The sequence below is a fragment of the Phacochoerus africanus genome, chromosome 8 (assembly GCF_016906955.1).
Source record: "Phacochoerus africanus isolate WHEZ1 chromosome 8, ROS_Pafr_v1, whole genome shotgun sequence".
In the NCBI taxonomy this organism is placed as follows: Eukaryota; Metazoa; Chordata; class Mammalia; order Artiodactyla; family Suidae; genus Phacochoerus; species Phacochoerus africanus.
The window spans coordinates 49,604,613-49,625,956 of NC_062551.1; the positions used below are offsets into that span (position 1 = coordinate 49,604,613).

The window sequence follows — 21,344 nt, forward strand, 5'->3', positions numbered from 1 at the left end:
CATACCTCCTGCCAGGCAAGCCCCCCGGCCCTGCATTATTAGAAGGACAATGTGTTGAGCCCTTCACAGGACCATCTTCAGTCTTCACTTCCTTTTACTCAATTTGTCCTCCCAAGAGCCCAGTGGTTGAAGTGTTCCTACACCTTACAGAGGGGGAAGCTGAGGCACAGAGAAATGAAATGATAGGTTTTATACACATGGTTGTTTGGGAACGGCCATCCTGGTTGGTTCTGCCACTTGCCCACTGTGTGACCTTGAAAAAGTTGCTTCTTTGTAGGCAGTTTCCTGGGGTGGCTGAAAATTGGCAAAACCTGGATTGGAATCTAGATCTGATGCTGCTGAAAATGTCTCCCATCTCCTTGGAAACAATGCCCTGGTCCTGTCTCCAGAGGAGGCATGCCTCCTGAGGCCAGCTCTAATGGGATATTGGGCTCAGCCCAACAAGGACCAGGGTGCCTCTTGCCCCAAACCCAGACTCACTGTGGGGGCCAGTGTGACCTTCAGGAGTCCCTCATGGAAACAGAGGGGCCACTCACCCTCAGGGGTTCCTGGAGGGGCAAGCTCAGCCCCCGACACCCACTGATGGCAGCCGAGATGGTAGAAGAAGATGCCATCTTCATAGCACTTTTCCTCCTGGTAATGGGTGTGCACGTTGCCCCCTGGGAAACGGGGACAGAGGCACAGCTCACAAACCTGGGGGAGGTGAGGACACCCATGCAGGAAGCCTCAGCTCAGGGCTGGTTTGGGCCCCAGCAGGCAGACAGGTCGGTGGGGCTGGGGAGCCTCCTCACCATAGACCACCATGTAGTTGCCCAGGACACTGGCCGTGTGGAAGGCTCGCTCCCGTGGGCCCTGAAGCCCATCTCGGCCCTTCAGGGTCGTCCACACACGCCGATCCACGTGGAAGAGCTCAGTGGAGTTCACGCGCACAGAAAACCTGTCAGGGAGGGACGGAGGAGGGGCTCGGGGCAGGAAAGGCCTCTCTCCCTCCTCTGGGCGCTTAAGAGTTGTGTGACCACTCAGAGTGGAGACCAGATTTAGGGAATTTACATCCCCTTAGCACTGGAAGCTCCCCATGGGCAGGACCCAGGTTTGACTCATCTCTGGATTCCTTGCATAATCTAGCCAAGGATAGACATAAGGGGTTTTTTCCTTTTTCTCTTTTTTTGGCTGTACCCACAGCATGTGGAAGTTTCCAGGCCAGGGATCAAACCTGAGCCACAGCTGCAGCCTGTGCCACAGCTGTGGCAACACTGGATTCTCAACTCACTGTGCCACAAGGAAACTTCCAGGCAGGGTTTGGTTGGATGGATGGATGAGTGTGTGTGTAAGCAACTGACCAAGAGACTGAATGGAAGATCAGAGAATGAGCAGTATAAAGAGTGAATGAAGGGGAGTTCCCGTCGTGGCACAATGGTTAACAAATCCGACAAGGAACCATGAGGTTGTGGGTTCGATCCCTGGCCTTGCTCAGTGGGTTAAGGATCCGGCGTTGCCGTGAGCTGTGGTGTAGGTCGCAGATGAGGCTCGGATCCCACGTTGCTGTGGCTCTGGCATAGGCCGGCGGCTACAGCTCTGATTCAACCCCTAGCCTGGGAACTTCCACATGCCGTGGGAGCGGCCCGAGAAATGGCAAAAAGACAAAAAAAAAAAAAAGAGTGAATGAAGGAAGGAAGGAGGGACTGAATGCCTGCAGGAGTCCGTCAGTGCTAAAGACCCAGGACCCAGGGTGTTGTAAGGCAGGGGCTATGGGGCAGGTCACTCACCGGGCAGTGGAGGGCCGGTGTCCTCCATGAACCAGCAGGGCGCGAGAGGGGGCATGGAACACCATGGAATGGCCAGTGGCGGCAGGCGGCCGCCCACCCGCTGGAATCACCTGCTCCCAATAGCCCCTGCTGGTGCTGTTGAGGCGGAAACGGAAGAGGCCGGAGGAGAAGAGGTCGTGCTGCGTGCGGCCACCAGACACATAGAGCCAGACATTGTCCACTAGGGCTGCCGCGTGACCTGCCAGGCCTGGGGGCCCTGAGGAACTGGAGGCAGGTGGTGCCAGGAGCTCCCAGTGGCCGCCGCCCAGCGGGCTAAAGGCCCAAACGTCGTTGGTGAGGGAGCCATCAGCCAACTCACCGCCCATCAGCACCAGGGAGCCAGCCCAGGCCACAGCCACATGGGAGTGACGGGCAGCCTGCAAGGAAGAGACCAGGAGACAGAGATAGAGAGGGAAACAGATGGTGACACACAGAACAAAAAAGACAGAGAGAGCCAGACATAGAGAGATGCAGAGATAGGGAAAAATGGAAGGACAGAGATACAGACAGACAGAGAGAAGGTGAGATATAGATAAAGACAGACTCAAAGAGAGAAAAGACGGAGAGACAGACACATGCAAATAAAACAAATGTGTGATAGACAGGAATCAGGAGAGATGGTAGAGGAAAGGAGAGAGAGACGGGGTATGACAGGGAAGGAGGGGACCCAGAGACCGAGAGAGAGCAAAAGACCAAGAGTCAGATATAAAAATGGAAAGATGGACCACGAGGGTCAGGAGACACGCAGAAAGGTACAATGCAGAAAGGGAGATAAAGGAAGAAAGAAGAAAGTCAGAGATAGAAAAGCAGAAGCCAGAGGAGCAGACATTCTGCAGCAAGCTGCAGGGGCTGGGGGCACGTGGGGTGATAGGGTCGCTCTGAGGTGCCCTGGCTGGCTGTGACAGAGCGGACAGGTGCCTCATACCGGAGCAGGAGTCAGGTCCCAGCGCTCCCAAGTGTTGGCAGAGAAGTTGTACAGGACAAGGTCACCCAGGGCGCGGTTGAGGTCCTGGCCTGTAGAGGGGTGGACAGTCTCAGGGCCTGGCCACAGGCTGCCAGGCCTCCAGATCCCAGACTCATATCCTGTCTGCTCACCTCCAAATACAGCCAGCAGCCCCAGCGGGGACAGGAAGGCACCAGCCGCCCCAATACGGGCAGAGAAGGCAGGGTCCCCAGCACTCACGTTGTGCCACCAGCCAGCCCCCTGGTTCTCCCACAGGTGCAGGTCACAGGCACGTCCCAGGAAGCCAGGCTCACAGCGGCACGGTCCCAGGGGCTGGGGGGAAGGGGACACAAAGGCAGGGACAGAGAAAAAGAAAGAGACAGACGGGAGGAGCGACAGAGCCAGAGTGACAGAGATGTGGCAGAAGGGAGAAGAAGAGAGAGAACAGGAAAGGAGAAGATGGAAAAATGAATGCAGGTGAAGAGAGAGACCAACAGAGGAAGAATGGGACACAGAGACACAACCAGAGGGAGGCAGAGGGGTGGAGAAAGAAGATGGATCAACAGAAAAAGGGAAAGGAAAAAGAAAAAGACCCAGGGAGAAAAAAAGAGGACAGAGAAAGACAGATTGGAGAAGAAAGACAGTGTCAGCCTGGGCTGGAAGAGCTCAGATCCAAGGAGGTCAGGCAGGGAGGGCTCAAGGCATGACCCAGTCGCAAAGCTGGAGATGCATGGCTTAGGCCCAAGGTCAGTGGTCAAAACTCAGAAGTCATGGTGGGGGGCCCAAGGCCCAAAAGAATGGCTGGGTGGGAGGCTAGTCAGGCCTGGCAAGAGGAAGGCAGGCGAGTTCCAGTTGAGGTGGGTTAAAGGTGAGGAGAGGCCTGGCCTCAGGCGGAAGAGGGGCCCCAGGTGAAGGTGCGGCAGGCCTGGAGTGACAGGTGGGAGGGTGCAATCTGGAAGGAGAGGGGAGGGCAGCGGGAGAGAGTGGGGTCCCTGGCGGGGTCAGCGTCACGGGAGACATGGCAGGGGTGGTTCCAGGCAGGGGCAGAGTCAGATCTAGGAGATGGGGTAGTAGGTGTGATCAGAGGTCAGGGCCCCAGGGGGACATAGCCGGGGGACAGGCTCACCGAAGCACAGGTGCCATGGCTGCCACAGTAGGCTTGGCACTCCTGCAGGCTGCAGTCAGGGCCCCCCCAGCCAGGCTCACAGACACACACTCCTGGGGGCTGGCACTGCCCATGGCTATGACAGCCCCCAGGGCACAGAGAGAAGCGGAATGAGGCGTTAAAGCCCAGCAAGTTGTAGTTGGCATCACTGAAGAGGTGCAGCAGCATCTGCGGGCACAGGCAGGCAGGGCGCTGGGGCTGGACTAGGAGCGGGGTCTGCTCCTACCCCCGCCCCACCCTGGGGGTCCCCTTCTCCTTCCCTTGTCTCTCACCACCTTTCCTCATCCCTGTATCCTTTCGACGGATGCCAAGTCCCCCCACCTCCTGCTTCTTCTCCCCTGTCCCCCACGGTCCACTTAGATCCTTCGGCCACAGCCCCACAGCCTGGCCCCACCAACCTTGCCTGAGGAAGCCTCGATGGGCAGAGGCCGGGTGCTCCCGCTCAGACTGGCAAGCAGGGGCCCGCGGGGGGAGTCTCCGTCATACACAAACAGGTAGTCATACGTGCATTCCGTGTCCAGGAAAAGGAAGTCCAGCAGGATCCGGTGCTGGGGGCTTGGGGCTGAGCAGTGAGAACAGGGGGCCAGGCTTAGATGTGGACCCTCTCCCCACGCTTCCAGGCAGCCCAACCACAAACACCGAGCCCTGCACCTCGTGATGCTGGGGGCTCAAAGATGAGTCGGACCTGGGCCATGCCTTCAAGGGGCTCCCAGGATCACAGCCCAGGGAGATCAGAGCTGTGAGAGTAAGCGGGACAGAAGCTCAGAGAAGGAATTACAGCACCAGCCCTCAAAAGGACTCCTGAGCTCAGGCTAAATGGCCCCTACTATTCAGATGAGAAAACTGAAGTGCAGAGAGAGGAACCCCATCCCACTGGTCACACAAAACTGTTCCCATTTATTCTTTGTTGTTGTTGTTGCCTTTTGTCCTTTTTAGGGCCGCTCCTGTGGCATATGGAGGTTCCCAGGCTAGGGGTCTAATCGGAGCTGTTGCTGCCGGCCTAAGCCAGAGCCACAGCAATGCAGGATCCGAGCCACGTCTACGACCTACACCACAGCCCGCGGCAATGCCGAATCCTTAACCTACTGAGCAAGGCCAGGGATCAAACCTGCAACTTCATGGTTCCTAGTCAGATTCATTTCGGCTGCACCACAATGAGGAACTCCCCCATTTATTCTTGAGCCTCAGACACACCCAAGCCTGAGGGTCAGGGTCCAGGCCCAAGCAGAGAGGAATACTCTCAGATGGTAAAGGGCCCCTGTGCGGGTCCTGTTCCAGGCTCAATGGAGCTCCAAGGGATGGGGCCATTTCCTCCTGCTGGACTAAGTCTGGAACTTGGAGTGCCACAGCTGCTCTCTGCCCCCACCCAGGGTCTCATCTCTCTGTTTACCGCAGTAGCCAAGGGCACAGACTCTGGAGCCAGGCTGCCTGGGCTCAACTCTTGGCTCTGCCACTTATAAGCCACGAGCTGTGTGACCTTGGGCAAGTCACCTAACCTCTCTGGATCTGTTTCTTCATCCATAAAGTGGGGATATAATCACTGCGGTGGATTCAAACTTCTTGGCCACTCCTCCCATCAAGAGATGAGGGCTAATTCCCCACCCCTACCCTCTGGGAAGTGCCTCAGAGACCAATGTGGCCACTACAAAACTGCAGAGGGAGGCACTGGGACTTCCAGGGCTAGATCAGAGGAAGCCTGCAGCTTTAACCTGGGCCTCGTGGACTACTCCTTCTCAGAACACAGCTGTCATGCTATGAAAAGTCAAAGCCACGTGGAGGGGCCACGTGGAGGCGTCCCAGCTGTCAGCCCCAGCTGAGCCTCCAGCTACCAGCCTGCACCAACTGCCAGCCCTGTGATGGAGCCTTCTTGGACACCTGGCCCAGGTGAGCGTTCAGATGACTGCAGTCCCTGCTGGCATCTGACTGTGACCACACAGGAGGCGATACTGCACAAAAAGTGCTTATGCTGGGGCCCAGCATTCTCACTATTCTCGCTCTCTGCCAGGTCCTGGTTCGAGAAGGTTCTCTCATCGCGCATCTCCAGGGGCTCAGGGGGTCTTCTGGGCTAGGGAAACCAGGAGACCTGGGTACGAGCTCTGCTCCTGACCCGCTGGAGGCCCCGGGCCAGCCCCTTTTCCCGTGCTCCTCTGCACACCCATCTCACCCACTACTCAAGAGCTATATGATCTCAGACCCGTTCCATGGGTCCTTGGAGCCGCAGTTTCCTTGATATAAAATGGGGATAACGCTCCTCACCCGCCAAGGCTGTGACTCTAAGACGCCAGCCCAGGCCTTGTCCTCCCCTCACCAGGACCACGGATCCACCCTTCTTCCTGGCCTCCTATCCTGCCCTGATATGGGTCCCTGAGGGATCTCCCCAGCTAACCATCTTAACCTCCCTTGCTCAAAAAGGGCTCCCCACCATCTCCAGGAGAAAGTCCAGCTCCCTGACCTTGGCTCCCACCACTGCACGGCTTATAGCTTTATCAGGAACTGGGCCTTTGCATAAGCTTCTCTGTCTAGAGCACAGTCTCCCTTCTGGCCAGCAAACTTCCTCACCTTCTCCAGGAAGCCTTCCCTCATCCCTGGCTGGGTTACGTGCCCCTCTAGGTTCTCACTTTCTAACATAACCTTCATTCCTCTGGGTCAGGGTCATCTGTGTTCAGGTCTGTCTCCCCTGCAGCCTAGGAGGCCCTTACAGCAAGGTCTGAGCCTACTCATCCTGGGGTCCCTCCCAACACTGCCCAGCACAGGGCCTGGGGTTGAGCAAGGCCTCAGGAAATACTGGATGACAGTGGGAAGAAATGCACAAAAGACAGAATACTGAGTTGGCAGTTCTCCCTCAGGCTCTGGCCAGAGCCCCAGAGAACATTGCACATAGACCCTGAGCCGTGGTCTGGGGAACCCAGAAGAACCATTCAGCCAAGCCAGGGAACCAGACCTCCCAAAATGTTACCAGCCTCGACCAAACTATAAAGTTCTGTTCCTAGAATCATAACAGGCACATCTTTGTCAAGTGCCTCCCAGAGAGCGGCTCACCATCTGCCTTCCCCAAGTTCCTCCCCAAGTTCAAGTCCTCCTGTTTCTACCTGGCCTAACCCTCAGGCCATCCTGGATATATACCCAATCCCAAATGCCCTCGATTTTCAAAAGCATAATGCCTCTCATTCACAAGGCTGTTATAAGGACTAGGTACAATGAAGTGTGAACATGGTACAAAACTAAGTGGGTCGGGGGCTTATATTTCTAATAGATGTGATAACATGTTGGTTCTTGGAGGTGAAGAGCATTGAGAAGGATGGGGAAGCAGTTGCCGCTGTGGCGCAATGGTATCAGCGGTGTCTTGGTAGCGCTGGGACATGTATTCAATCCCAGGCCCAGCAAAGTGGGTTAAGGATCCAGCATTGCCACAGCTGTGGCGTAGGTCGAGACTGCTACTCGGATTTGAACCCTGGCCTGGGAACTCCATGTGCCACAGGGCAGCCAAAAAAGAAAAAAAAAAAAGAAGAAGAAGAAGGAAGATGGGCGATCAAGGGGGGGTCCAGAAGTCTCCCAGACTCCTCCTTACCCCAACATCCAGCCAATGGTCCCCAAGTCTCACTGGTGAAAAACACTTCACAAATCTCTCAGGGCTCTCATTCTTAGTTCCTGCCTCAGTTCAGAACTCATCCTCTCCTGCAAGACTAACACACCAAGTCTCCAGCCACCCCCCACCCCAGTCTGAAAGCAATGCCCCTCTTCTGCTCAAAATTCCCTTTTGGCTCCCCATCAACCCCAAGATAAAAGCCAAGCTGCTCAGCATGACATTCAAGGCCTTTCTTCCCCTGCTTCTGGCACCTTCCTCACCCCCCAGCCAACAGTTCAGCCAGACCAGACAAGCCTAGACATAGCTCCTGAGACGCACCAAGACCCTCTTTTGTCTTCACAGAGGCTGCTCCCTTTTTTTTACCCAGGAAAACTCCTGTGCATGTTTCAGAACCCTGCTCCGGTGGCTTCTCCTCTTGTGACCCCCAACAGAGTCTTCTCACTCCCCTAGACCTGTCTAACCTCCTGGTCCTGCACCTTCTGTGTCTCAGCCCTGAGCACACTGGAGACTGAACGTCTGTGTTCAGCCTTACTATCTCCAACCAGGCTGGAGCTCTCCAAGGCCGGAGAATGACTGATACCCCCTAACACATACACATATTTCCCATTCTCTTCTGAACCCCAAGACAGGAATGGCCCCCAAGCTGGGGACAAATACACTCATCCCCAAGAAACATGCTTCATCCACACCCCACATAACAGCCATAGAGAGCATTTAAAACATAAATTAGGAGTTCCCGTCGTGGTGCAGTGGTTAACGAATCCGACTAGGAACCATGAGGTTGCGGGTTCGGTCCCTGCCCTAGCTCAGTGGGTTAACGATCCGGCATTGCTGTGAGCTGTGGTGTAGGTTGCAGACAGGGCTCGGATCCCGCGTTGCTGTGGCTCTGGCGTAGGCCGGCGGCTACAGCTCTGATTAGACCCCTAGCCTGGGAACCTCCATATGCCGTGGGAGCAGCCCAAAGAAATAGCAAAAAGACAAAAAAAAAAAAACATAAATTAGAGCACATCCTTCCCCTGCTCAAAACCTTCCATAGAGCCCCAGTGCCCCCTGATAAAGACCAAGCTCCGCATCCTGCAAAGGGAGGTGCCCCACAATCCGGGCCGTCACACCTCTGGGCTTTACCCAGGACCTCCTGGGGACTCCCACATCTCTCGGAGGCCAGCTCCTCATCTGCTGCCAAGGAAAGCCCTCCTGGACTTCTCCAACCACTGTCTTGGATTTCTCTTTTGCCTCCTTATTGCCTCAGGACACAGCTCAAAAATCACCAGGTCCTACACCGTCTGGTTCCTCCCAACCCTCCAGCCTCTGCCTCATTGGATTCTGTATTCTAGCACAGATTTTGAGTTCCTCAAAAGCAGCATATCCTCCAGCTTCCAGGCCTTTGCACGGGCTACTCTCACCTGAAATGCCCTTTTGCTCTCTCCTACACATGCCTCTGGTCTCAGCTATAGCCCAGAGTGAGTCTGACATCATCTCTGGGCTATAGTCCCTGGGGTGTGCTTGTTTCCCCCATTGGACTGGGAACCCGAGGCTAGGGATGGGGCCTTAGCACAGGATGTTCCCTCTTCCTGGAGCACATCTCTCCTCCTCCTGGCTGATCCCTTAGGTCTCAGTTCAAACATCAACTCCAAGAAGCCTTCTCTGCTCTCACCCACCCCACAGGTCAGACATCTTCTCTGGGCTCCCCCAAGGCTGTGGGTTTCCTCCATCACAGCCCTAACCACTCCAGGCTGCCATTGTTTTGTTCAACCTCAGGCTAGGGATTGAATCGGAGCTATGGCCACCAGCCTATGCCAGAGCCACAGCAATGCACCATCCAAGCCACGTCTGCAATCTACACCACAGCTCACAGCAACGCTGGATCCTTAACCCACTGAGCAAGGCCAGGGATGGAACCAGCGTCCTCATGGATGCTCAGTCGTTAACTGCTGAGCCACGACGGGACCTCCATGCCACTGTTTATTAGCGTGTTTGTCTCTCCCACTGGATTCCAAGCCCCAAGTCATCAGGGATTGCTGGGGCTGTGTCTCTTGCTATATCCCAGTGGCAAAGACAATGTCTGGCACATGAATGACTGGAAAAAAAAAATGCTTGTGAGTACTTTAAAAAGAACCACATTCATAATCCTAAGACTATTTATTGAGGATTTACTGTTTGTGCCAGGCACGGTAAATACCCGTTCTTATTTAATTCCAACAGCCCTATGAGGTGAGTACTATTACTGGTCCCACTTGCAGGGAGGGAAAGCCGAACCTTAGACAAAAAAAGCTGTTTGCCCAAATTCAAAAAGCTACTAAGAAGCAGAACCCAAATTCCAATGAAGCCAGGTGGTTGGGCTCAGAGCCTGAGTTTCTAACAGTTAGTTACTCACAATACCCCTCACTGATGCTCCTGACTTGGGCATCTGGGTCTGAGTGCAACTCCCCCACCAGATTTCAAGGCCTTCCAGGGCAGGGCCCAGGTTGGCTGCATTTCAGAGCAAAGGGGTTGGACCAGACCCGGGCTCTGGGAACGTGGGGAGTGGGTGAACGAGTGCACAAATGAACGAATTAGCGCATGAGTGAGTGTGTGACCCACTCGGCCCCACTCACCCTCGATGAGCCACTCGCAATTGCCATTGACGCTGTAGTTGCCCGCACCATCTGTCACGAAGCCTGGAGCCTCCCGCAGCACTTGCCGCTGCCCCTTGCAGTCCCCTGCCTGGGCCCCAGGGAACAGTGGCCCCAGCGCGGCCAAAGATAGAGCCAGCGCAGCCGCCAGAGCCCGGCCCAGGGCCATCGCCTCCTCCCTCCAGCACTGACCCCTACAGACGGGATGCGTGGTGAAGACCTGGAGAGGATCCTCCACCCGGCTTGAGGCCCTGAAAATGCGACCTCTATAGATGGTACATTGCCTTGTAGGCCAGGGAGGTCAAGAAGTCGCTGTCCCCGCGAAGGGAACCGCCGCTGCTGACCGGCTCTGAATGCCGAGGGCTGGGCCCTATACACCCATGGAAAACCCTGTCAGTGAGGTCGTTATAGACCTGGCAGACCCCTAGGGACCATGGGAGTACCTTATAGACACGGGCCCCCATAGACTGGCTAACCCCATAAATGGTGTCCTGCAGTTACAGTCGCGGGCCGCTGCAAGCCGAAACAGACCTTAGAGCCCGGTGGGTCCCCAGGGGGCGATGGGCTCTACAGCCTGGCAGAGACCTACGTAAAGTGTGCAGGCCGGGCCAGGCCTGGCCCAAATGGTCCGGAAGAGACCCCTCCAGCCAGGGACGGGGCGCGAGCGGGTGCCCGGAGCCGAGCCGGTCTTCAGGGGCTCAGGCCTGGACCCCATAGACAAACTCCCTTGCTCACCCACCCGCGCCTCCCTTCGAAGCCGGATGAGTCAGGTCAGAGAGACGAGGGGACGCTCGGGCCAGAGCGGCCGCGGGAAGACCCGCTAAGAGGGCGAGGGGGCGGGGCCCGAGAGGCCGCTGTGGGAGAGAGAACGAAGAGGAGGCGAGAAGTCGCCGAGAAGCAGTTCAGAGCGGCCCTGGGAGGACTGCGGTGCCCCCAACCCCACCCCTCCACAAAGGGAGACTTCCGGAAACTTCCCCGCCCATTTGTTCCTAGACGCATGCGCAGCAGTGACCTACTTGGCCGACGGAAAGTGAGACTTATACATGCGCAGTGCCGAAATCGTAACCCGAACTCTTGTCGCAAGCTGAGTGAAGCATCCGCCACTGGGGGGCGCATCTACCTCTGACTCGGGAAGAAAAGGTAAAAATAAGCCAAACGTAAGAGAGAGGACTCTGCTAGTTGATGATTCATATCTTCAGTGCTCCCAGATTCTAGGGCAACAAAAGGTCATGTTATGCAAGCCCATCCTAAAATACCATTTCTCAGATGGGCACACTGAGGTCCTGAGCCTGAAACAGTTCTTGCTCAGCCCTGTCTCTGAGCACTATCAAAATGTAAAAGAGGCCATCATATAGATAAAAACAAAGAATCTTCTTTATTTTGGCAAGAAGGGGAAAAAGTCTTTCTGCCAGGGACCTGAGGGAGGGTCTCTGGGATGGAGATAGGGTGGAAAGAGTAGGGGTCCAAGGTCACAGAGATGGAGACTAGCTTCACAATATCCGTCCTGGGAACAGTGGCTTGGGGTCGTGGAGTCCTGGAGAATCACAGGCAGGGTCCCGGTGATCGTCACTGGAGTTCTGGGGTCCAGCAGGGTCAGAGGTCTCGTAGGGGGCCCGGGGGCCGGAGGTCACGGAACAGCGGGAGCCCAGAATCCGGTGCCGCTCGGGGCAGGGGCTAAGGGAGGGGACGGGGAGAGCGGCTCCCGCGGGACCGTTTGGCACTAGAGTCGGGGAAGGGGTGGGAGGATATTACGCACATGGGCGCGTTGGGTGGGGAGGTTTGGGATGGCCTGGATGGCAGAGCCCTGGGGCCGGGATAGAGTGGGGATCTGGAGCCCGGCCTGGGCCCGGCGCGCGGCCCATTGGGCAGGGGAGGGCAGGGGTGCTCAGACCGGGGGTGCAGTGCCCCCGGCCGTGTGCATGCTGAAGTATTCGGTGAAGCCAGTGTGCGGCGCCGCTGTCTGAGGCACGAGCGGCTGGTAGGGCGGCGTCGGGCCATCCCAGATCGGGTCGACCGCCTTGGGGAACCGAGAGGGAGGGGGCGGGGAGGCCGCGCCCGGCTCGGCCATTGTCACCACGCGGCCCCTCGGGGCCGCCGCCGCCACCGCTGTCTCCTCCACCTGCTTCCCGGCCTGGGAGGGGGGTCAGGGTCAGAGGCCGTCCAGGACCCACGGGGGGCAGATGCGGCCCCGAAGGCCCGTCCCCCTCCCTCTGGATGACCCCCCCTCCAAGGTGTGAGCACAGGTGTTAGTCAGGGGCGCCTGGGCAGGGGGGCAAGGTACTCAAGGGGCGGCGTCGGGGTGCGGTGGGCGAACTCCGGCGGCGGCCGGGGAGGGTAGGGAGAACCGCGGAAGGCCGGCGGCGGGGGCACCGCGCGGGGCGTCTGAGGGGGCGTGCGCAACAGCGCCAGGACCCAGTCCGGGAGGGTGGGCGCGGGCGCCGGGGAACGGTCGCGGCGCGGCGTTGGGGCGCGGGGGGTGCGAAAAGCAGGGGGTGGGCTCAGGCGCCGGGGTATGGAGGGTGGTGGAGGGGCCGGGAGCGGGGTCAGGTACTCCAGGGGCGGCGCCAGCAGCTCCTCGGGCGCCGGGGGCGCGGGGCTTACAGAGGAGGCGGGCGGGGGGATGGAGAAGAGCTCCGTGAAGTTGGGCACCGAGTCGCTGATGAACGTCACGTTCCCATAGACGTGCTGCGGGAAGGCCTTGTCTGCTGATTGGCTCCCTCCCGGGCCCGGGGCTCCGGCTGAGGCGATCTGCGACGTGCGCACGTGGTACGGGAAGTTCTTGTTGGCCGCCGAAGGGCGTGTCATGATCTGGGGCGAAGGGCAGGCGGAGTTTGGAGAAGGGCTATCCAGACCTCGGGTTGCCTCCCTAAACATGGGGCCCTAAGGATTCCCCTTCACTTGACGTACACCATACCCCGCGTCCCTGAAGCCCGTCAGCTGGATTAGGCCCCTCCTCTGGGCTCTCACAGTGCCCTGGGCTCTAACTTGGCCTGGTCCATCACAGCTCATTACTCTGTGGGTGCTTCCTCCATCAGAGCCCTGAGATATCCCTGACTGGTTAAGCATCAGCAATCTACGCTGTCCAATATGACAGCTACTATTATATGTGGCTATTTAAATTTAAAATAATCAAAAATAAACTAAAAATTTGATTTCTCAGTCACACTAACCACAATTAAGTGCTTAAGAGCCACGTGTGGTTAGTAACTATTGTATGAGACAGCACAGATTGTAGAATATTTTCATACACACAAAGCGTTCAATTGGACAGCAACTGACAGACTCTAGAATGTTAGTTCCATGAGGGCATGGAACTTGACTCTTCTGTTCCCTGCTGAACCCCCAGTACCTTCTAGAACAGTGCCTGGCATATATAAGCTCTTAATAAAATACTGGTTGAATGTGGAGACGTCTCCCCAGTTAGTCTGGCGGGCAACAGGGCAGGGACTGGATGTGATCCTAGCACTGCACACAGGAGCCCAGCACGGCCCCTCTAAGGTTATTGCTGAATAAGTGAACAAGGAGCTAAAACCAAAGAGCGGTGGAATCCCAGAGGTGGAGCTGTGCTAACGTGAGCATTTTTAGGATGGAAACCGGCTGAAGGTGAAGTATAGCAGAAAGGGCACTGCACTGGCGTTCTGAGCCTGCACCCCACCCCCCGGCCCCACAGCTCACTGAGTATGGGATCTGGGGCACGTTGATTAAACTCCCTGAGCCTCACTGCAGAAAAGGGGTTGCAGTGCCACCCTGGAAAGATGAAAAGAGGGCGGAAATGAAAACCGCTGGTGCAAAACCTGGCACGTGGTGGGTTCTCAGCATTTCTCCTCTCTCTATCCCTTTCTGACTTCCTGTAGAGCCTCAAGAGGGACTGTCCCAGGAAGGTGAATCTGTATCTAAGTCAGGTTCTAGAGGAGAACATGGGGGACCTGGCCCCATCCCCCAGTGGCTGAGTATATCTGTACAAAGAGTACGTGGTAGACCTTTCAAGAGTCAGGAGCTGGGGCCCTCAGCAAAGCCTGTTTCCCTGTCTGACTCCCTCTTATGCCAGGTCTTTGGTCCATTGGAAGACTGAGTTCAAAGTTCCCACATACCCCCCACCCTCCTTGCCACCAAAGGCCATGAAACCCTGTCAGGTCACCCCCTTTCTGGGCCTTCGTTTCCCTTCTCTGCATAATGGTTTCAATGACCGTTATCCATCCTGCCCTGGGGTTGCTCTGCCAATTAAACAAGAGGACAGAAATAAATACATATGGGTGTTCCCAGCATGACATAAAGGCTGGTTTGAGACAGGTACCCACTGAATGGCTAATGGCTGGATGGATAGATGGATCAATGAATGAACAGAACTGTCACCCAGAAGGCCAGACAGAATTTAAATCAGGGCAAAGAAGGGTACTCCCTGCTGCGATTCAGATCTGGGCCCCTAGAGCCCCAGCCTGACCCACCCCAGCTGCTTCTTCCTGTGATGGAGCAGCAGAGATGGGAGAACATGGGGCAGGGGAGCAGAGGAATAGAAACAAAGGGGCTTAGGGAAGGCAGTGGGAATACCAGAGGGAAAAGTAAGAGCCTGGGGACTCAGGGTCAGGAATAGGAGTGATGAAGAAAGAGGGTGAGGTTGGGGAAGAGGCCAGGACACAAAAGTGGGAGAGAGAAATAGAAGAGAGTTGACGCTGGGGCATATGGTGGAATAGCTTGCGGGAACCCAGCAGGCTCTCAGTAAGTGTCTGTTGAATGACTAAAGGGATGAACTGAAGGAAATGGACCAAGAGCTCAGGATAGAAGGTTTAGGCAGCTCAGGGGTGGGGATCCTCATGTGTTTTCCACCCCCACCTGGATGCCCAGCCTCACCAGGAACACGCCATGGGCATACAAATGGATCCCCAGCTGAATGCCGTTGACGATCTTCTCCCGGGCCCACTTGGGGATCCCAAAGTTGGCAATCAGGGCCATGACTGGAACTGCAAAGAACCTGAAGAGGAAGTATTAGGTTGTTAGAGACACTGTCCCTGCCTTCCTCCCCACCCTATGGCCCCAAATCCCTTCCTATGCACACACACAGACACCAAATGGATCCCAAACTGGAGGGAAGCTAGGTATGACCTTCAGAAGCTGGAGGTTAAAAGGAGACAGGAATCCCACTGGCCTGGGAAATTTGGAGGGGGCAAGAAATAGGTTGAACTCAACTAGGTTCTACCCTACGGGAAATCCTGGCACCTGACAGGAAATCAACAGATGTTTGATGAATGAATTAACATATGATAATAACAATTAAGGACTTAACTGCTTGCCAGACCTGTTTCTAAGCCATTTCACATATAAACACTTATCTAAATCTCATAGTGACTCTATGACACAGGTGCAACTTCCATCCCCATTAAACAGGTGAGAAAACTGAGGCAGAGAGAATTTAATTGACTTGTTTAAGGTTTAGAAATGGGATCTAAACCCAAGCAATCTGGCCTAGGTTCCACCTACTTCACTGCTATGTTACGTTGAGTGAAAAAAATTACAGCTAGCTTTAATTGGACACTTGCTATGTGCCAGACTCGAAGCCCTCATATGTGGCACTGTGCATGCCTGAGAAAACCCTCTGCAGGGTTTGAAGATACCCTTGACAATCTTTCTTTATGGGTAAGCCACCTGAGACACTCTTTTTTTTTTTTTTTTTTTTTCACTTTGGGAAAGTAATTTTTTTCCAGGAAGTTGCAGGCTCTGGTGACAGCTACCTAACTTGAAAGCCCATCTGCCTCCCTGGGGAGGGACTGAGCTGGGGGACAGCCATTTCTGAGGAGCTGGGGAAGAAGGCAAGGACAGGTTCGGGGCCCAGCACGTCTCACCAGAGGGTGTAGGCAGCAAAGAAGGGTATGTAAAAGGGCTGCTTCTCTGGGAAGTGGCGCAAGGAGACCAGCACGGCGTAGCAGAACCACACATAAGCCGCCACCTGCAGCCCGATGAGCCCGTAGCCTGCTGGCGACTCATATGTGTACAGTACCTGGCCTGGGTCAAAGAACTGGACCCAAGGGAGAGGGTTTATCATAACCATGGCCTCCGGCCCTCCATGCAAAGACCCCAGGCCCCACCCCTGGGTACCCAGCAGGGCAGAGGTACTTGGTCAGGACAGAAGCAGCAAGAGAATAAGAGATGGAGATGAAAGCACAGAGAGGTGGAGAGAGGGTGAAAAAGATAGAAAGAGAAAATATCCACTACCATAGGGCTAAATACCACCATGTGTAAGCTTTTCCATTTGCATCAAGTTAATGAAGCAAGTCTTTTTTTTTGTCTTTTGTCTTTTTGGGGCCTCATTTGCGGCATATGGAAGTTCCCAGGCTAGGGGTCCAATTAGAGCTACAGCCACTGCCTACGCCACAGCCACAGCAATGCCAGATCCAAACTGCGTCTGCGACCCACACTACAGCTCATGGCAAAGCCATATCCCTAACCCACTGAGCGAGGCCTGTGATCGAACCCGCAACCTCGGATTCGTTTCTGCTGCGCCACAACGGGAACTCCTAAAGCAGGTCTTATTATCACCCACTTCACAGAAGGGGAAACTGAGGCTAAGCAGGGAGGTTTTAGCCAAAGCCAAGGTGATATAAAGCCTTAGAGAAATTCCCTGGGGTAGGTGAGACCCTCCTAATTTTACAGAAGAGGAAATAGACCCAGAGTGGGGGGTCATCAGTCAAGGTTAGGCAGCTGGGAAGTGGGAGGGCCAGAGTAGAATCCCAGCCTTTGTGACTCCTGAATTTAGTCATGACATTGAGCATGAATGTGACAGACAGTGAGAGATGGAGGAGGAAGAAAGCTACTTGGAGATGGTGAAGAGGGGAGGAATGCACTTAGGAAGATGGGAAGGCAGAAAGCCACGGAGTTGGAGAGAGAGAGCCTGGAAGAGAGCCATGCGGGGAAGGGCTAGCAGACAGATAGAAGAGGCCACCAAAAGCTTTGAGGGGTGGGGCGGATGGGGCAGAGCCTGAGCAGTGGCCGGCGGGACTCACCTCAGCCTCGTAGATGAGCAGCACCACGTGGGTGAGGGTGTACAGGGTCATGTAGACAGACAACTTCACTGAGCCTGAGTGGCTGATGCGGCCCCTGGCGGCAGGCCATGAGGGGGGACAGCAGGAGTGGGGCTGTCAGAGAGGAGGGGGCAGCTACCCCCCAACCCAACCTTTGCCCTGCTCCCTAGCCCAGCCACACACACACGCCCCCATTGCTCCCTCCCACCCCAGCCTGGGCACCGGGTCACTGTGAATCCCTTCCCCAGAAGGATGAGCATCAGCAGGAAGATGAGGAAGCTGGAGGAGAAGAGCAGCTTGGCTGGTAGAAGGGAGAAGAGGGCAGCTCAGAACAGGGCTCAGCTTGGAGAAGAGCCCCAGCACCCTCCCGGCCCACTTCATTCTCACCCACGATCTTCAGACTCTCGTTGCCAATGCCATCAGTGGCATACTGACCCCAGTAGATGCAGAAAAACAGGAGGCTCAGGACTGAGGGGAGGATGGGCAGAGAGAGGAAAGGACAGAAACCGGGCTTAGGGCATCACTGTTCCCCAGCACTGTGATCCAGATGACCAGAACCTTCCTTCATCCCCATCAGGACTCTAGACCATTTACTCCCACTGACCTGCTAGGAGACTCTGGAGTCCAGCCCCCCAGCCCCACCTCCCTCAGAGCCAGGAGTCCAGGCTCCCAGCCCCTCCTCCCTCAGACCCAGGAGTCCACCGCCCAGCCTCTCCTTTCTTATGCCCAGGTATTTGAGCCCTAAATCCCTCCTCTCACAGAACTCAGAAGGTAGGATCCTCTACACCTCACCCTCCACTCCTGCTGCAGCCATGAACATTTTATAAGTTGTGTGGAGCAATTGACGACCTTTCAGCAAATCTAGAAGGAGGGGAGGGGAAGGCTGTTCACACAGAGAGTAGCCATCTCTCCAACCCTGTTCCCCTCCCCCACGTTTCCTACCTCCCCCAGCCCACCCCCACCATGTGCTGGACTCACATCCAAAGTAGCAGGAGAGGAAGAAGATGAGGATGAAGATGAGGAGGAAAGTCACGTCTGTCTCCAGGATCCCTGCCAATGTGGTAGGAGGAGGAAACTGTTCAGTCAAGCTGGGTGCCCCTCAACAAGTTCCCCTGCTCTGGGCTCCCACAAAGATCCGGGGTCCCCACACACTCACCAAACTCATCGGCGGAGAAATGCCGTGTCCAGAAGGACTTGCCGTTGGTGAGGACCATCTCATACTCCAGCTGCAGCCCATCTCCCTGTGGGGGGTGTGGAGGCCTAAGGGGGGCCCTGGGCAGGGAGGGGATCGGCAGGAGGGCAAGGAGGAGAAGGCCCTGGTGGCCAGTCCAGACCCTTACCCCACACTTGCTGAGGGCGATGTACCACCACCTTTCGCGCACTGAGCGGAAGCTTCGGCCACTAGAGCAGCTCAGGTAGCGAGTTCCCTCCTCTGACACCACCTGGGGAGAAGCAAGAAGGCTGAAGCCTGCCTGCATTTCTGCCTGGCTGGACCTTCAGCACCTGTCCACTGGCTGGGCCGGTACCTGACAGCCTGACCAGGCATACTGGGTGGTGAGGTTGATGACCTGGTTGTTCTCTGGCCTGATCACTGACTCCTTGGCCAGGCAGTCCTGGGGAAGGCAGGGACGTGGTTACTCCTTGGCCAGCTTCAACCTTATTCCCCCACCCCCACCCCCTGCTCACAGACTTCACCTTATCCCCTGCCTTGTACACGGCCGGCCACTGCGATGGGTCATCGAAATAGAGGAGGATGTTCTGACAGCACTTGGCCTGCAGACCCAGAGATGTGGGGGTTGGGGGAGCGCAGGGAGCTGGGATGGCCCCTGCCTTGGGAGGCCAAGGGAGTATCCAGCCTCAGCATGGCTAAGGTTTGGGGAAGGCTCACCTCAGGGTATCGGAAACGGAAGTCCAGTCGGCCGTAATCCGAGAGGAAGCAAAATCTCGTCAGGAACACCCAGTCCTGGAAAAGGGGCCCACTCAGAGCCTCTTCGGAGTCCTTTAAGAACTCTCCTCCACTCCACAACTTTCCTTCCTTCCCCTGGACCACCTGGCTTCCCAAGAAGCCTAAGGGCACCAAGTTGCCTCCAAAATTCTATAATCCTTTCGCCTTGGTTCCCTGTCTCACAGATGTCCCCCGCCCGAGTTTATTTCCCTCTGTTCAAACACTCCTCCCATTTCCCAGACACCTGAGAAAGACCCTGGACAGCCAGATCCCCATCCTGGCGACTTTCTGTCCCAGACACCATCCCACTGGCATCCCCCGAATTGTGCGCACATACGTACACACACACACACACACACCCCACGATCAGGTACTGGGGAGTGTTCTAAACGGCCCTCTCCTGGTCCGGAACAGGACTGTGAAAGCTCTCTGCGGAGTGAAAAGTGCTGTCCCTTCAGCACCACCTCGGCATTCCCCCACCCCCACCCCAAACTCCGACTCTCCCAACCCGGCCCCCCTCCTCGCCCAGCTCTGACCTCAATGTCCCTCCTACAATCCTTGAGTCCCCTCGCCACCCCATAGCTCCCCTCAGCCTCAGACGCAGACCCGCAGAGCCCCTGACCCCACCTCCCCACCGCCGCAGGTTCCAGGGACCGCCCGGGAGGGGCGGCAAGGCACCTCCCCCCTCCCCTCCCTCCTGTCCCCCGGGGGCTCGGGGGGTGGCTGGGGAGGGCCCGGCGCGCTCACCTCCTTGGAGCTGAGGTTGCCCCGCACGTACTTGGCCCGGGCGCGGGGGGGCAGCGGCAGCAGCAGGAGCAGCAGCGACGGCAGCAGGCGGCGCAGAGCGGGCGCGCGCGGGGGCTCCATTCCACCCGCTCTGGCCCCGGCCCTGGCTCCGCTCCGGCTCCCGCTCCAGCCTGGCAACGGCGGCGAGAGCGCGCGGGCCGGCTGGCGCGCGCCCTCGATTAAAGGGGCCGCCGGACGCTGCGGTCTCTGCCCCCTCCTCCCGGATGGCTAGGGCTGGCACCTTCCCAATTCCCATGTAAGGAGACGCCCCTTTCCCACCTCTCCAGCCCTTCGCAGCCCCAGTTCTCCTCGCTGGGAGTCTCCTCGATACCTCTGGCTCCCCGTGTCCTAAAATGAACTCACATTCCACCACCCCAAGCCTCCTCCTCCAGACAGCCATCTCGGGATGGCCTACAACTCCAGCTCTGTCCTGACCTCCCTTCAGTTTAGTCCCCAAACTGCTCTTTGCCCATCCCTGCCCCATGACAGCCATCTCCAGCTGTGTTCATCCCAGATCCATGTACTCTTGTGAAGTGCCTACAGAGACACAGAAGCAGAGTGGGCAAATCTCTTGTTCAACAACTCAGAGGTGGCGGAGTCCTCAGCCACAACCGCTACACCCTGTTGCCTGACCCTGTCCTGTCACTACTTACCAAGGTGTGAAATCAGTTGCTGTGAGGCAGAGGAGGTGGTGTTGTGAGAAACCCTCAAGCAGACTCTGAGATCAATTGTTTGGGTTCAGACCCCAGTATTGCCACTTTCTCCCTAAGACCTCAGCCAAGTCAAAGCCCTATGACCTCCCAGTCCAGTTCTCTATGCCTTGGTACTGACCTTATGGCTCCCAGAGGCAGGGGTGTGTGTGGGGGGAAGCCCTGGAAAAGCTTGACAGGTACAGTCCAAGCCCTTCAGCTTCATTTTCCTAATCAGATTGCAACAAATTTTTAGCTTCAACCTCCTCTTCCACTATAGAAAACCCGCCGCTCCTCGAAAAACCATTTTTAAAAATTTTCTAAGCATAGAGATCAAGCAGGAAACATGCACATGAAACACTTTCAATGGAGAGTGTGGGCACCATGAAAAAGGGGGCCTCTGTTACTTGGCTTAAGCCAGTTGTTGCCAGGACAGATACTAGGTCTACTGGAAAGTCCTTGTCTTTTTTCTTCTTCATTTTTTTTTTTAATCTTTTGTCCTTTCTAGGGCTGCACCCATGGCATATGTACATTCCCAGGCTAGGGGTCTAATCCGAGCTGTTGCTGACAGCCTATGCCAGAGCCACAGCAACGCCAGATCCTTAACCCACTGAGTGAGGCCAGGGATCGAACCCACAACCTCATGGTTCCTAGTCGGATTCGTTTCTGCTGTGCCACAACGGGAACTCCTCTTTTTTCTTTTTCTTTCCTTTTTTTTTTTTTTTTTTTTTTGAGAGAGAGAAGCCAGAATTTTTTCTTTCCAAGCAAACCGTCTGATTTGTAACAGTAAGCAATTGATT

At 56.1% G+C, this 21,344-nt stretch overlaps 2 protein-coding genes across 11 annotated transcripts in view; both read right to left on the reverse strand.

Annotated features, from left to right (window-relative positions):
* MEGF8 (multiple EGF like domains 8) overlaps positions 1-11,054 on the reverse strand; it is a 41,955-nt gene extending 30,901 nt beyond the window's left edge. Inside the window, exons 1-8 of one of the 3 annotated variants that reach the window (XM_047794270.1) lie at positions 10,094-11,054; positions 4,312-4,475; positions 3,875-4,081; positions 2,901-3,081; positions 2,731-2,819; positions 1,767-2,182; positions 792-937; positions 537-659 (exon numbers count right to left, since the gene is read on the reverse strand). In XM_047794270.1, the coding sequence (XP_047650226.1) occupies positions 537-659; positions 792-937; positions 1,767-2,182; positions 2,731-2,819; positions 2,901-3,081; positions 3,875-4,081; positions 4,312-4,475; positions 10,094-10,280 (1,513 nt within the window). In that variant the 5' untranslated portion in view covers positions 10,281-11,054. Of the gene's footprint in view, positions 1-536; positions 660-791; positions 938-1,766; positions 2,183-2,730; positions 2,820-2,900; positions 3,082-3,874; positions 4,082-4,311; positions 4,476-10,093 lie in introns of those variants that run through there. The other 2 variants (XM_047794271.1, XM_047794272.1) reach the window with 2 other exon arrangements.
* Positions 11,055-11,463: 409 nt separating this feature from the next.
* On the reverse strand, positions 11,464-20,010 carry TMEM145 (transmembrane protein 145). Of its 8 annotated transcripts, none has more exons than XM_047792247.1 (15): positions 19,817-20,010; positions 19,013-19,087; positions 18,820-18,897; positions 18,651-18,737; positions 18,465-18,566; positions 18,281-18,365; positions 18,103-18,174; positions 17,917-17,985; positions 17,512-17,592; positions 17,347-17,425; positions 17,107-17,200; positions 15,949-16,121; positions 14,960-15,080; positions 12,713-12,919; positions 11,464-12,242 (listed from the first exon to the last, which is right to left on the reverse strand). In XM_047792247.1, the coding sequence occupies exons 1-15, from the start codon at positions 19,934-19,936 to the stop codon at positions 11,997-11,999; spliced, it is 1,689 nt and encodes a 562-aa protein (XP_047648203.1). In that variant the 5' UTR covers positions 19,937-20,010; the 3' UTR covers positions 11,464-11,996. The 8 variants fall into 8 exon arrangements, with proteins under 8 accessions (XP_047648203.1, XP_047648208.1, XP_047648207.1 ...); XM_047792252.1 differs by lacking the exon at positions 15,949-16,121 and adding an exon at positions 13,787-13,858 and having other exon boundaries at positions 11,464-11,785; positions 19,817-19,981; XM_047792251.1 differs by having other exon boundaries at positions 11,464-11,785; positions 19,817-19,981.
* Positions 20,011-21,344: the final 1,334 nt, after the last annotated feature.

Coding starts and splice junctions, on each gene's coding strand:
- TMEM145 (XM_047792245.1), bottom strand. CDS start 19,936: ATGGAGCCCCCGCGCGCGCCCGCTCTGCGCCGCCTGCTGCCGTCGCTG. Junction 18,567..18,650: donor ATGCCTGGTCAGGCTGTCAG/GTACCGGCCCAG, acceptor GCTTCTCCCCAG/GTGGTGTCAGAGGAGGGAAC. Junction 17,986..18,102: donor CCTCTCCTGCTACTTTGGAT/GTGAGTCCAGCA, acceptor CCCTCCTTCTAG/ATTTGCTGAAAGGTCGTCAA.